The following is a 12,609-nucleotide window of genomic DNA, read 5'->3' on the forward strand; positions in this document are numbered from 1 at the left end:
TATTTTTCTTATTTTGATGGAGAAATAGTTTATTTTACCATGAAGAGCAAATGTTTTTGAAAGGTCTGTCACATTTCCAGTGGGATCAGACTTTCTTTTAGAAACACTGGAGAGGGGCCAGTCCCGGAGAAGAGGCACCCCCTGGTCTGGCGGAAGCCGCCCGAAAGCCCAGCAGAAGTACAGCTGCATGACTTGAAGCTGATTTTACAGAAGGAGGTTGTCCGACTTCAACAGAAACCTTTTAGTTTGCAATGTTTTACATAAAATTAATTTTAAGACCGTTTTCATTTCCCATTCCAGGAAAGAAAAAAGTTTGGCCCTCTTGGTTGGAATATCTGCTATGAATTTAATGACAGTGACAGGGAATGCGCTCTACTGAACCTCAACCTTTACTGTCAAGAAGGAAAGATTCCCTGGGATGCACTGGTTTATATTACTGGTCAGTACACCCTCATGTCACAGTTGGTTTACACCTATCAGACCCAGACAAAGATGGTCACTTCCCCCATGTTGGATGGTGGTGGGATTACTTCTGACATTCCCTTTGTGAAGATAAGACTATAACACAAGAATATTTACACATAGAAAAATGGGGCAGATGTTTCCTCCAATAATAACAGCAAAACCTTATATTGCTCTCGCTACATGCCAAGCATTATTTTAAGCACTTCCCATTAATTAACAAATTTAATCCTCACAACAACCCTATAAGGTGAGGACTGTTATATACCTACTTTACACATAAGAAACTCAGGCACACCATTTATGAGTGATGGAGCCAAGATTTAAAACCCAGACAGTTTAACCTCCAGAGTCAGTGCTCTTAAATTCAAAAGAATCTGAACATTGACTGACCTTTTGAGTCAGGTGTACTTTTGAAAAAAGGAAAAATATTTCCGGCATTAAAATTTTTAGCAAATATTAATTATGGCCACGTGGGATCTTACTAACAAAATTAGATCCAATTTGGACCACATGGGTCCAAATAATGATGAAGAGATTTGTACTGGGAAGTGCGGGAAGGAGAGAGCTCTGGAAGGGGACAGACTGGGCGTGGATAGTTTTGACTGGGGAGTAAGGGGAATGTGAAACAGCAGGAAGGTACCAGGTGATCTAGAGCCTCGAACAACAAATGAAACCTTGAAACAGAAGGTAAAAAAACAACAGTAAAAATGGATGAGACCTGACCTCAGGGCACCAAGAAGGGTAAGAGGGGTGGGCATGGAACTGGGGAGGCTAATTCATACTCCTGCCCAGCTACGCCAGTGGGGCCAAGATTGCTGAACAAAATGGTGATACTGGTACTCTACTTACCCTGAATTTTCCACTACCTGGTTTTTCTCTTCCTTTCCCCACTCCTAGAATTTTTTACCTTTTGGGTTACCTTAATTTCTACTGCTATGGAAGTAACCGTGTTTTTAAAAGGATAGAAAGGAACAAGCAAAGAAGTATCCGCTCTCGCTCTTGCTCTCACAACTTCTATTCAACATTGTATTGGAGGTTCTAGCCAGGAAAAATAGGCAAGGAAGGGAAATAAAAATCACCCGGATTAGAATGGAAGAAGTAAACCTGTCTTTATTTGCAGAGGACATGATCTTGTATGTAGAAAAGTCTAAGAAATTCACACACTCACATGTTACACACACAAAAAACAAAAAACCTTAGAAATAATATTTGCAAATAAATTTAACAAAAGAAGTGTAGACCTGAAAACTGAAAAGCATTGACAAAAAATATTAAATGTAATCTAGATAAATGGAGAGACATGATATGTTCAAGAGTGGACAGACACAATATTGTTCAATTGGCAACCTTCCCCTGACTCATCTATAGATTTAACACAATCCCATCTGCCTTTCTTGCAGAAATTGGCAAGCTGATCATAAAATTTGTATGGAAATGTTAAGGGCTCCAAATAGCAAAAGCAATCTTGGGGAAAAAGAACAAAGTCAGAAGGGTTAGTGTCCCAATTTCAAAACTTCTCTGAAGATAACAGTAATCAAGACAGTGTGGTACTGGCATAAGAATACATTCGTGAATCAGTGCAACAGAATTGAGAAACCAGAAATAAACACCTTATAGTTATGGTCAACTGATTTTCAACAAAGGTACCAGGACAATTCAATGAGGGGAGGACAGTTTTAACAACTGATTCCGGAAGAGTCGTATATCTGCCTACAAAAGGATTAATTTAGATCCTTATCTTCCACCATATACAAAAGAATTAATCTGAAATAAGTGATATACCTAAGTGTAAGAGCTAAATATAAAACTTTTATAAAAAAAGCATAAAAATAAATCTTTATGACCTTGAATTAGGCAATGACTTCTTAGATATAAAGCCAAAAATACAAGCAATAAAAGAAAAAATAATAAATTGGACTTCATCAACACTTAAAACTTGTACACTTCAAAAAACACCCTCAAGAAAGTGAAAAGAGAAAGCCAAAGACTGAGAGAAAATATTTGCAAATCACATATCTGGTAAGGCAGTTGTATACAAAGTATATGAAGAATTCCTACACCTCAACAGTAAAAGGAAAATGATCCAACATAAAAAAGTGAGCAAAAGATTTGAATACATATTTCACCAAAGAAGACACACAAATGTTCAATAAGCACATGACAAATGCTCAGTCATTAGAAAAATGAAAATTAAGCTACATTACACCCACTAGAATGGCTATACTAAAAAAGACAGAAACAAGTGTTGATGAGAATATCGGAAAAATAGAGCCTTTATACATTACTTGTAGCAATGTGAATGGTGCTGCTGCTTTGGAAATTTTTAAAATAGACTTACCATATGACCCAGAAATTTCACGTCTATGTATATACCCCAGAAAAATAAAATACATGAGCACACAAAAACATGTAAATAAATGTTCATAACAGCATTCATTATTCATAAGTGAAGACAACCTGAATGTCTGTCAACTGGTGAATGAATAAATGTGGTATGTCTACACAATATCATAGTATTTCAAAATAAAAATTATAAATTATTAATACATGCCAAAACATGAACATGAATAACTTTATGCTAAGTAAAATAAACCAGGTACAAAATAGCACATGTTGTCTTATTCCATTTTTAAAAAATTTTCAGAGAAACCAAATTTCTACAGGCCAAGTATATTAGAAATGAGGAGTGACTGCAAATGGGCATAAGATTTCTTTGGGGAGATGATAAAAACACTCCAAAATTAAATTGTTGTGATGATTGTAAATTGACTATAAGCTACTAAATTGTGCATTTTGTCTTAAAATACATTAATCAATATGTATTAAATATACATTTCAATTCATATATAATTGTGAATTTTATGATTTTTAAATTAAAGCTCATTAAAGATGTTTTAAAGTGGGTAAAATGGCAATGCTAATTGATATTTGCTAATGGTGGGATTTTAGGCAATCACTATGGATAAATCCAGAAAAATATTGATTAGTACTACTATGATATATGCCAGAAATACAGAGATGACATAGTCCCTGCCTATAAAAAAACTCATGGGATGGAGAGTAGAGATAATGAATAAATTATACACTTGGTAGTGATAATTACCAAAAGAGAAGTGTATGCACAATGCTGTGGGAATTCAGGAGCAACTTCAACTATCTGGATAACCTGTACTCCTCCACCAGGAGCTGTGGAGGCTGCAGTTGAGCCGGGTAGTGAACTGACTTGGATGCCCCAGGAGAGGGGCAGGAAAGCACACAGGACAGAGGACAGTGATGTGTAAAGCCCCTTTCTTAGTGTTGAAGTGTGGCATGACTATAGACATTGTGAGTAGCTCAGTATGGCTGAAGCTTAATATGAAACATAGTGTATAGTAGAGGGGAGCTTTATCTTCAACAAAACTAAAAAGATAACTTGGGAACACTTCTTGAAATGCCTGTGTTCTTAATAAATTTTTGCTCTTCCTTGTAAGCAATGGAGGTGCTGTATTTTATAGAGCTATATAGTACGTGAGAAATGAAGGATTGAACAAGAGGATATAGCAATATGGCATGGGGGGACTAGATGGGGAGAATAAACAGATAAATGTTGAGGAGGCTTTAAATATGAGAAGGTATAGTCCTGACTGGGTAGGTCAGTTGGTTAGAGAGTTGTCCCTATACATGATGGTTGCAGGTTTGATCCTGGTCAGGGCACATACAAGAATCAACCAATGAATGCATAAATAACAGGAACAACAAATCAATGTTTCTCCCTCTCTCCCCTCTCTCTCTAAAGTCAATCAATAATTTTTTAAAAAAGGTATTTGGGCCCTGGCTGGTTGGCTTAGTGGCAGAGTGTCAGCCTGGCATGTGGATGTCCCAGGTTCAATTCCTGGTCAGGGCACACAGGAGAAGCGCCCATTGGCTTCTCCACCCTTCCCCCTCTCCTTTCTCTCTATCTCTCTCTTTCCCTCCTCCAGCCAAGGCTCCATTGGAGCAAAGTTGGCCCAGGTGCAGAGGACAGCTCCATGGCCTCCACCTGAGGCTCTAGAATGGCTCTGGTTGCAAGGGAGCAACATCCCTGATGGGCAGAGCATCGCCCCCTGGTGTGCATGCCAGGTGGATCCCTGTCAGGTGTATGTGGGAGTCTGTTTCTCTGCCTCCCCACTTCTCACTTCAGAAAAATGCAAAAAAAAAAAAAAAAAGAGAGAGAATTTTAAGTTGAAAGAGAGATCTTAAAATTTTATAGTATAGGCTACAGCAATGCCTAAGTCCATTAGACAGATCAGAGCTCAAAGTGAGCAAGGACAGAGCCAAACCCAAAGCCAGTTTGTATTGGACCATCTCTAAGCCAGCCAGCAGGGACAGAAAAAGAAGAGAAGGAGAAACCAACAGGATCTGTGCTGCTAGATCAGGACAGGTGGTGGGCAAGTGTAGTGGACGCTCTCTGCCAAAGCCCCTCTTGTGAAGAGACTAACCCAGAAGACTCCTTCCTAAAAGTGAGGCTAAAAGTCTCCCTGCATCAAATGGGAGACCCTGTTTGCTCAGTTTGGTCCAAGGAAAGGGTGGAGTTAACTGTGGATGGAAAAGCACAAAGCCTGATGGTTTGTGAAGAAAATGTTTCTGTGCTCTTCTCAAAACGCAGATAGTTTTGTTTGAAACTATTTTTAGAATGATATACTTGGGGCAACTCTTTCCTCTCACCACTGACTATTGGCGTCTGCATTTTCCCAGCATCTTCCTTTCCCAGATACCTTCATGTAGCTGGCAAAATTTGAGCTTTACATAACCCAGCGCCAAGGATCCTAGAGGAGCTGCCAGTCAGGCTCAGGCTAGATGGACTTACCACAAAGGTTTAACCCAAGTGTGTGTTCCAAGACTTCACAGGGGTGACTGAGGACTATTCCCAAGACAGTATAGCAGCATCTCTTCATTTCCTCGTAGACTTGCTAATGCAGGGACTCAGCTGCTGACTGTCATCCTAGATAGCCCCCTCCCCTCCCTTCCCCCTGAGGGCTCGATCCAACAAGCCTGACCCGAGGCGCTTCAGCATCAGGAAGAAGACAGTGTCCCCACAGGGAGGGCATGTAAGGACATTGCTATCTCAGAGGAAATAAATTATAGAGATTCCAAAGACTACAATAACTTTCTCTCGACCAACCATCTCAGTTTCAAAGAGAAAGAAAAACATTTCTTCCTGACATAGTGGAACAGATGGAGAGGAGTACAGATGAACAGTTAAGTGATTCAGAAGCTGACAATGTCAGCTTCATAGATAAAATCCTTCCAAGAACACTGCAGTACTGAATAGTACTATAGCAAGGGATCTGAATTTTTTCCAAAGAATTATACCAGCAATAGATACTATAGCAATGTAGAATACATATTACTCTTCCTTGTAATTTGGGGGTGACAATGGAGCATGCTGAAAGTAGCTTCTCTAAGGAAAGAGAGATGAGATACCAATAACTTTAATTCCCCGTTACATAATTTCTGTGAGGCCAGTTGTCTGTTTTATCTTGAATCTATCTTTCCTAACTAGCTTAATATCAATAACTTGTAAGGTATGTAGAGTTTGAGTGCATTGTTGTAAATGTTTTTATTTCATTTTACTCAGTGTCCCCCACCCCCAAAAAAAGCAATGTTTCATGGAAAGTGTGTATGTTTACAGTGTTTTTTAACCACCAGTCTGCAGAGCAATCTGCCAGAAATTTCATGCCAGTCTGCAAGTGTTAATACCCCTGATGTTGTATGAAGATTATAGACCCAATGATCTTAGTCTAATTCACTTATGCTCGGGGTGATTTCTGCCTTAGCAGTCCCCAAAATAAGTTTCCTATTTTCTCCAATCCCTTAGTATATAAAGATTGAAAACCACTGATTTAGAATACTGCAGCCAATGATGGAATGAGACCCAAAATCAATATTTTGAAGAAAAAGGAAGAAGGAATAAATATGTAAACAGAGCTCAGTGGCTTTAGTTTCAATTATTTGGAAAAGCAAAATAATTAGAGTACATGTACTAGATTTCTTTCTGCTTTTTAAAAATTAACTCTTATTTCTTTTGAGGAGGTAGTGAAAGAAAACTCCATTACGTATTTCCATTTTCAATACCAAATAAATGTGTATATAAATAAACCTAGTAGAACTGGCATATGTACTGTATATCAATAAAAAACAATAATATGTTTTAAAATGCAAACCCTTTTCAGGTGAAATTACATATGGAGGTAGAGTTACAGACACCTGGGACCAAAGATGCCTCCGTACTGTCTTGAAAAGGTTTTTTTCTCCTGAGACATTAGAAGAGGATTATAAATATTCCGAATCGGGTGAGTGACTTCTCAGTACTATGAGAAAAAAACCTTTTCTAAGAAGCTGCTGACAGCACCTCTCACTTCTCCATGCAGGAGTTCTCTGTGTCCAGTCCTGACAACCCAGTCCCCATGCCCTCCCCCCCCATCCCTACGCTTGACCACCTTCCAAACTGGTTTGGTTGTAACAGCATGAAGACTTGTGCATTAACCACTTTGAATTACTCCTTTAAAATGGGTTGTATTCTGTCTAAATATGTTTTCAAAATTATATAAATTTGGAGCCCTTAACAAGGCAACACAACTCTGAATTCGAGAATCTTGAAATGTTCAGGAGAGGAGACACCTTGAAGGTTAGGACACTAATCAGACACTCAAGACCTCAAGAAAAGGTAAAGACACTAGACACAGCACAGAGGCCTGGGGAAAACAGTCCTGGTTTCTGTGCAAGACCGCAGGTTCCAGCCCCCGTCTGCACCTGGTGGAGGCACCGCCCTGAGCGGTCAAAGCCAGTCCGTCTGAGACACTGCCTTCTGTGTTTTCAATAACAGGCATCTATTTTGCACCCTTGGCTGACAGCCTAAACGAGTTTAAAGATTACATTGAAAATCTACCTTTGATAGATGACCCAGAAATATTTGGAATGCACGAAAATGCCAACCTTGTTTTCCAGGTATGTGGCTTTTCAACTTATAATTCCTACTCAGATTGTGTATGTAAACTTGAAATTTCAGTAATCGCCTCAACAGCCTTGTAAATTATAATATTCTTAAATAAACAAAATAAATGTTTCATCTTAACTTCAGCATTTGGTTCCAATTTAGCCTGTTCCCTCTGGATCCTCACAGAACCCTAAAATCATCATGCCTTTTCCTGTCACTGGCCACCCCATCCACCTCCCAGCCTTCTGCCTACTCCACAGTCCACCTGCTGGTCCACCATAACCTGGGAATTTGGGCATAATCCAAACAGTTTTTTCTTGTGCACCCTTCTCCCTCCAGGCTGGGCTTATGTGTATCATGTTATAAGATTTATGGACCCACAGATGATTGCATTATGAAAGTACAGTAACACATATCCCAGCAGATAAAACACTGTTCTCTAAAAGCGCAGCTCATCAAGGACACAGTACCGGACCATGGTACAGCTTTACTCCTCTAAGAGCCCCTGGTGCCACACCATCACCTAAGGGTAGACCAAGCTCCTCAGTGCGGCCCGCGAGGCTCCCCATGACCTGGCCACTGTGTTCCTTTCCAACTTCATCATCTGTCAGGGTCAGGTGTCTCTGGCCAAACCAAAGCCATGAAATAAGGAATGACCCTATGGGCCCCAGAATGCTCTAAGAAAGGGTCCCCAAACTTTTTACACAGGGGGCCAGTTCACTGTCCCTCAGACCATTGGAGGGCCGCCACATACAGTGCTCCTCTCACTGACCACCAATGAAAGAGGTGCCTGTTCCAGAAGTGCGGTGGAGGCCAGATAAATGGCCTCAGGGGCCGCATGCAGCCCTCAGGGGCCGTAGTTTGAAGATTAGGTTGGCCTCAGAAGGCTAAAAGGAATCATCTTTCTCTTTTTTTGCTTCCTAATCATCTTTTTTTTTTTAACTTAAGTTTTTTCCTACAAGTATTAGAAAGCGAGATCCTCCCAGATGTCAAGGAACCCATGCAGAACAATGGTGGAACTTCCAGAAAGAGCACCAACAGGTTAATGCTCTGAAACCTCATGTCATGTTTTCCACCATTAAAATTGCTCTGCTGTTCAGAGAGGAGTTAGAATAATCCATCTTATTTTTCCTTATTCTGCTTCCAGCAGGAAAAGCAAGTGGCCAAACCTAGTATCCATATTCCCTCCAATCTGATGTTTGCTGTGAGGTGGGTGGGGTTTGAGGGGCAAGAGAAGGGAGAGGGTGTGTGGACATGGTAAGACTCACTGCATGCTTTTTGACAAGGGTGCCAAGACTATTCAATGGGTAAAGGACAGTCTTTTCAACAAAGGTTGCTTGGAAAATTGTATATCCACATGCAAAAGAATAAGGTCAATCTCATACCTAATGCCATATATAAAATTTAACTCATAATGGATCAAAGACCTAAATCTAAGACCTACAACTCTTAGAAAAAAACGTAGGATAAAAGCTTCGGCCCTGGCCGGTTGGCTCAGTGGTAGAGCGTTGGCCTGGCATGCAGGAGTCCTGGGTTTGATTCCTGGCCAGGGCACACAGGAGAAGCGCCCATCTGCTTCTCCACCCCTCCCCTTTCCTTCCTCTCTATCTCTCTCTTCCCCTCCCACAGCCAAGGCTCCATTGGAGCAAAGTTGGCCCAGGCGCTGAGGATGGCTCTATGGCCTCTGCCTCAAGCGCTAGAATGGTTCTGGTTGTAACAGAGCGATGCCCCAGATGGGCAGAGCATCACCCCCTGGTGAGCATGCCTGGTGGATCCCGGTTGGGCGCGTGTGGGAGTCTGACCATTTCCAACTTCAGAAAAAAAAAAAAGCTTCATTACATCAGATTTGGCAGTGATTTCTTAAATACCACAAAAGAAAAAATAAATTTTACTTTATGAAAATTTTAAATATTTATGCATCAAAAGGCCACCCACAGAATGGGACAAAATATCTGCAAATTACGTACCTGGTAAACAGAGGTGGATTAAGGCCGGCTGAAGCCCGGGCACAGAAGATTGGGCCCCTTAAAAAAAAGAGAGAGACAGGGATAATAAAAATACATGTTAACCATATTTTTAAATAAATAAAAAATATTATGTACTATTAATGTTAAAATTACACATATGAAACCAAACTTGGTGTCATTAGAAAAAAGAGTAAAGTTGGGGTTTTGCAGCGCCCTTCAGAAGTTGGGGCCCAGGGAGTACGCCTGGTGTGCCCTCCATTAAATCTGCCTCTGCTGGTAAAGGATTAATATCTAGAATACATACAGAATTCCTCAAACTCAACAACAACAATGAAAACAATGCAATTCAAAAGTGGGCTAAGGATTTGAATAAATATTTCTCCAAGGAAGATATACAAATGGCCAATAAACACATGAAAAGATGTTCAACATGACTTAATCATTAGGGAAATGTAAATCAAAACTACAATGAGATACCCCGTCATAGTCATTAGGGTAGCTATTATCAAAATAACACAAATCAGCAAGTGTTGGCAAGGATGTGGGGAAATCAGAGCCCCTTAGCACTGTTGGTAAGAATGTAAAATGTTACAGCAGCTGTAAAAAAAAAAAAAGCAGTATGGCAGTTCCTCAAAAAATTAAAAATAGAATTACCATATAATCCAGCAATCCCAATTCTGAGTATATACCCCAAACACTTGAAAGCCAGGACATATACAGATATTTGTACACACATGATCATAGCAGCTATACGGGAACTAAAATGTGCCCATCAACAGATGAGTGGATGAACAAAATATGATATATGCATACAAGGACATACTATCCAGCCCGAAAAAAAGAAGGAAATTCTGCAGTAAGCTGCAACGTGGATGAACCTTGAGGACATAATAAGTTAAAGCAGTCAGTCACATAAAGAAAATACTGTATAATTCTACTCTTAGAGGTATGTAGAGTAGACAAAATCGTAGAGAGAGTAGAATGATGGTTGCCAGGGACTAGAGAGAGGAAGTAATGAGGAGTTGTTTGATGGGTATAGAGTTTCAGTTTTACTAGATGGAAAGAGTTCTGGAGATAGATTGTGGTGATGGTTGAGTGACATTACAAATATATTTAATACCACTGAAATGTACTCTTAAAAACAGCATCTTAAACATAGCAAATTTTGTTATGTGTATTTTACAATTAAAAATGAAAAAAATTAACTATCTTTATCATAAATTATCTCCTATAATCAGTAATAAAAATACTAAAAATAAAAATGTTTAAAATAGCTTGACCAGGCTGTGGCGCAGTGGATAGAGCATCAAACTGGGATGTGGAGGACCCAGGGTCGAGACCCCAAGGTCGCCAGCTTGAGCGCAGGCTCATCTGGTTTGAACAAAAGCTCACCAGCTTGAGCCCAAGGTTGCTGACTAGAGCAAGGGGTTACTTGGTCTGCTGAAGGCCCACGTATGAGAAAGCAATCAATGAACAACTAAGGTGTTGCAACAAAAAACTGATGATTAATGCTTTTCATCTCTCTCCTGTCTGTCTGTCCCTATCTATCCCTCTCTCTGACTCTCGCTCTGTTTAGGTAAAGAAAAAAAAATGTGCAAAATACATGAACAATATACTGTGCTAATCATCAAAGAGGTTTTTACCTATTAAATTGGAAACAATTTTTTTAAGCAATGATATCAATTCTTACAAAGACATAAAGACAGGTCTTCTGATACACTATCATTGAAAGCAATGTCTTTAGAAATCAATGCAGTAATACACAGGTTAAAAATATTCCTTTGTTAATATGTCATTTAAAGAATTTGTCCCTGGCCAGTTGGCTCAGTGATAGAGTGTCAGCCCAGTGTTTGAAGTCCCAAGTTTGATTCCTAGTCAGGGCACACAGAAGAAACGACCATCTGTTTCTCCACCCCTCTCCTTCCCCCTTCTGTCTCTCTCTCTTCCTCTCTCGCAGCCATGGCTCGATTGGTTCTAGCACATCATCCCTGGGCACTGAGGTTGGCTCCTGGAAGCCCCTGCCTCAGGCACTAAAAATAGCTCGGTTGTGAGCATGGCCTAGGATGAGCAGAGCATTGATTGGCCCCAGATGGGAGTCGCCAAGTGGATCTTGGTCAGGACACATGCAGGAGTCTGTCTCTCTCCCCTCCTCTCACTTGGAAAAAGAAGAAAGAGGAAAAAAAAAAGAATTTAAAGATAATAGTTGAAATTTATATACAGGTATTCTGTTCACAGAGTTCTATAAAAACTACAACCTGGAAATGTACAAAAAGTAAATAAACAACCAGTGCATTCAGACCACTCACTGAGGGTCATAAAGTCACTTAAAGCATGATTTGTGAAAATTTTTAAGTAATATGAGAAAATATTCTGAAATTGAAAAAGAATTAATAAATACATTCATTGTAGGGACTTCATTTTTTAACTATATGCACATATGGAGAGAAAATGTCCCTGATTGGTGGGGGGGCAGAATGAATTAAAGTTGTAAATATCTCTGGAAAGTAGGATCATGAAAATTTTTTCTCCATACTTTTCAGTGTTTTTTCTAGATTTTGTATAGTAAGCCAGAATACTTTTATTTAACACTTTCTCATTTAGAAAGTTATGTTCTTAAAAATGAGACTCAGGGACATGGACAAGAGTGTGGGGGGGGGGGAGGCAAGGGGGGAGAACACACAAAGAAAACCAGATAGACGGTGACGGGACAATTTGACTTTGGGTGATGGGTATGCAACAGAATCAAATGTCAAAATAACCTGGAGATGTTTTCTCTGAACCTATGTACCCTGATTGATCTATGTCACCCCATTAAAATTAATAATAAATAAATAAATAAATAAATTTAAATTTAAAAAAAAGAAAGTTATGTTCTAAAATTCAATTCACATTATTTCTTCCTCACCTTTATAATTGCTTTTAAACATTTAGCTAAAAATTTTAGCTATTTTTATTGTGGTAAATATATATATATTCATAAAATTTATCATTTTTAAGTATGAAGTTCAATAGCATCAAGAACTTTTAGATTTTTGTTCAAATAAAAAAAATTTAACTATAACACTGACAATTAATTACTGTGAATTTCCAATGGGCACATTCTACCAACTCTTATCTTCAACATAAAAAAATAAAAGTTTTTTGTTTTTGATAACTGCCATTATATCTATAAGTGAACTATGCTGCAAAATTATTTTTTTTTAATCTGAGTCTTTACTGTTC

General features: G+C 39.2%; 1 protein-coding gene across 1 annotated transcript in view; it reads left to right on the top strand.

Moving 5' to 3' along the window:
- Positions 1 to 12,609, top strand: part of DNAH6 (dynein axonemal heavy chain 6) — a 319,440-nt gene that overhangs the window by 283,052 nt on the left and 23,779 nt on the right. The window contains exons 68-70 of the mRNA XM_066267533.1: positions 301 to 439; positions 6,657 to 6,776; positions 7,310 to 7,431. Of these exons, the coding sequence (XP_066123630.1) occupies positions 301 to 439; positions 6,657 to 6,776; positions 7,310 to 7,431 (381 nt within the window). The remainder of the gene's footprint in view (positions 1 to 300; positions 440 to 6,656; positions 6,777 to 7,309; positions 7,432 to 12,609) is intronic.

The sequence above is a fragment of the Saccopteryx bilineata genome, chromosome 3 (genome assembly GCF_036850765.1).
Source record: "Saccopteryx bilineata isolate mSacBil1 chromosome 3, mSacBil1_pri_phased_curated, whole genome shotgun sequence".
Taxonomy (NCBI): domain Eukaryota; kingdom Metazoa; phylum Chordata; class Mammalia; order Chiroptera; family Emballonuridae; genus Saccopteryx; species Saccopteryx bilineata.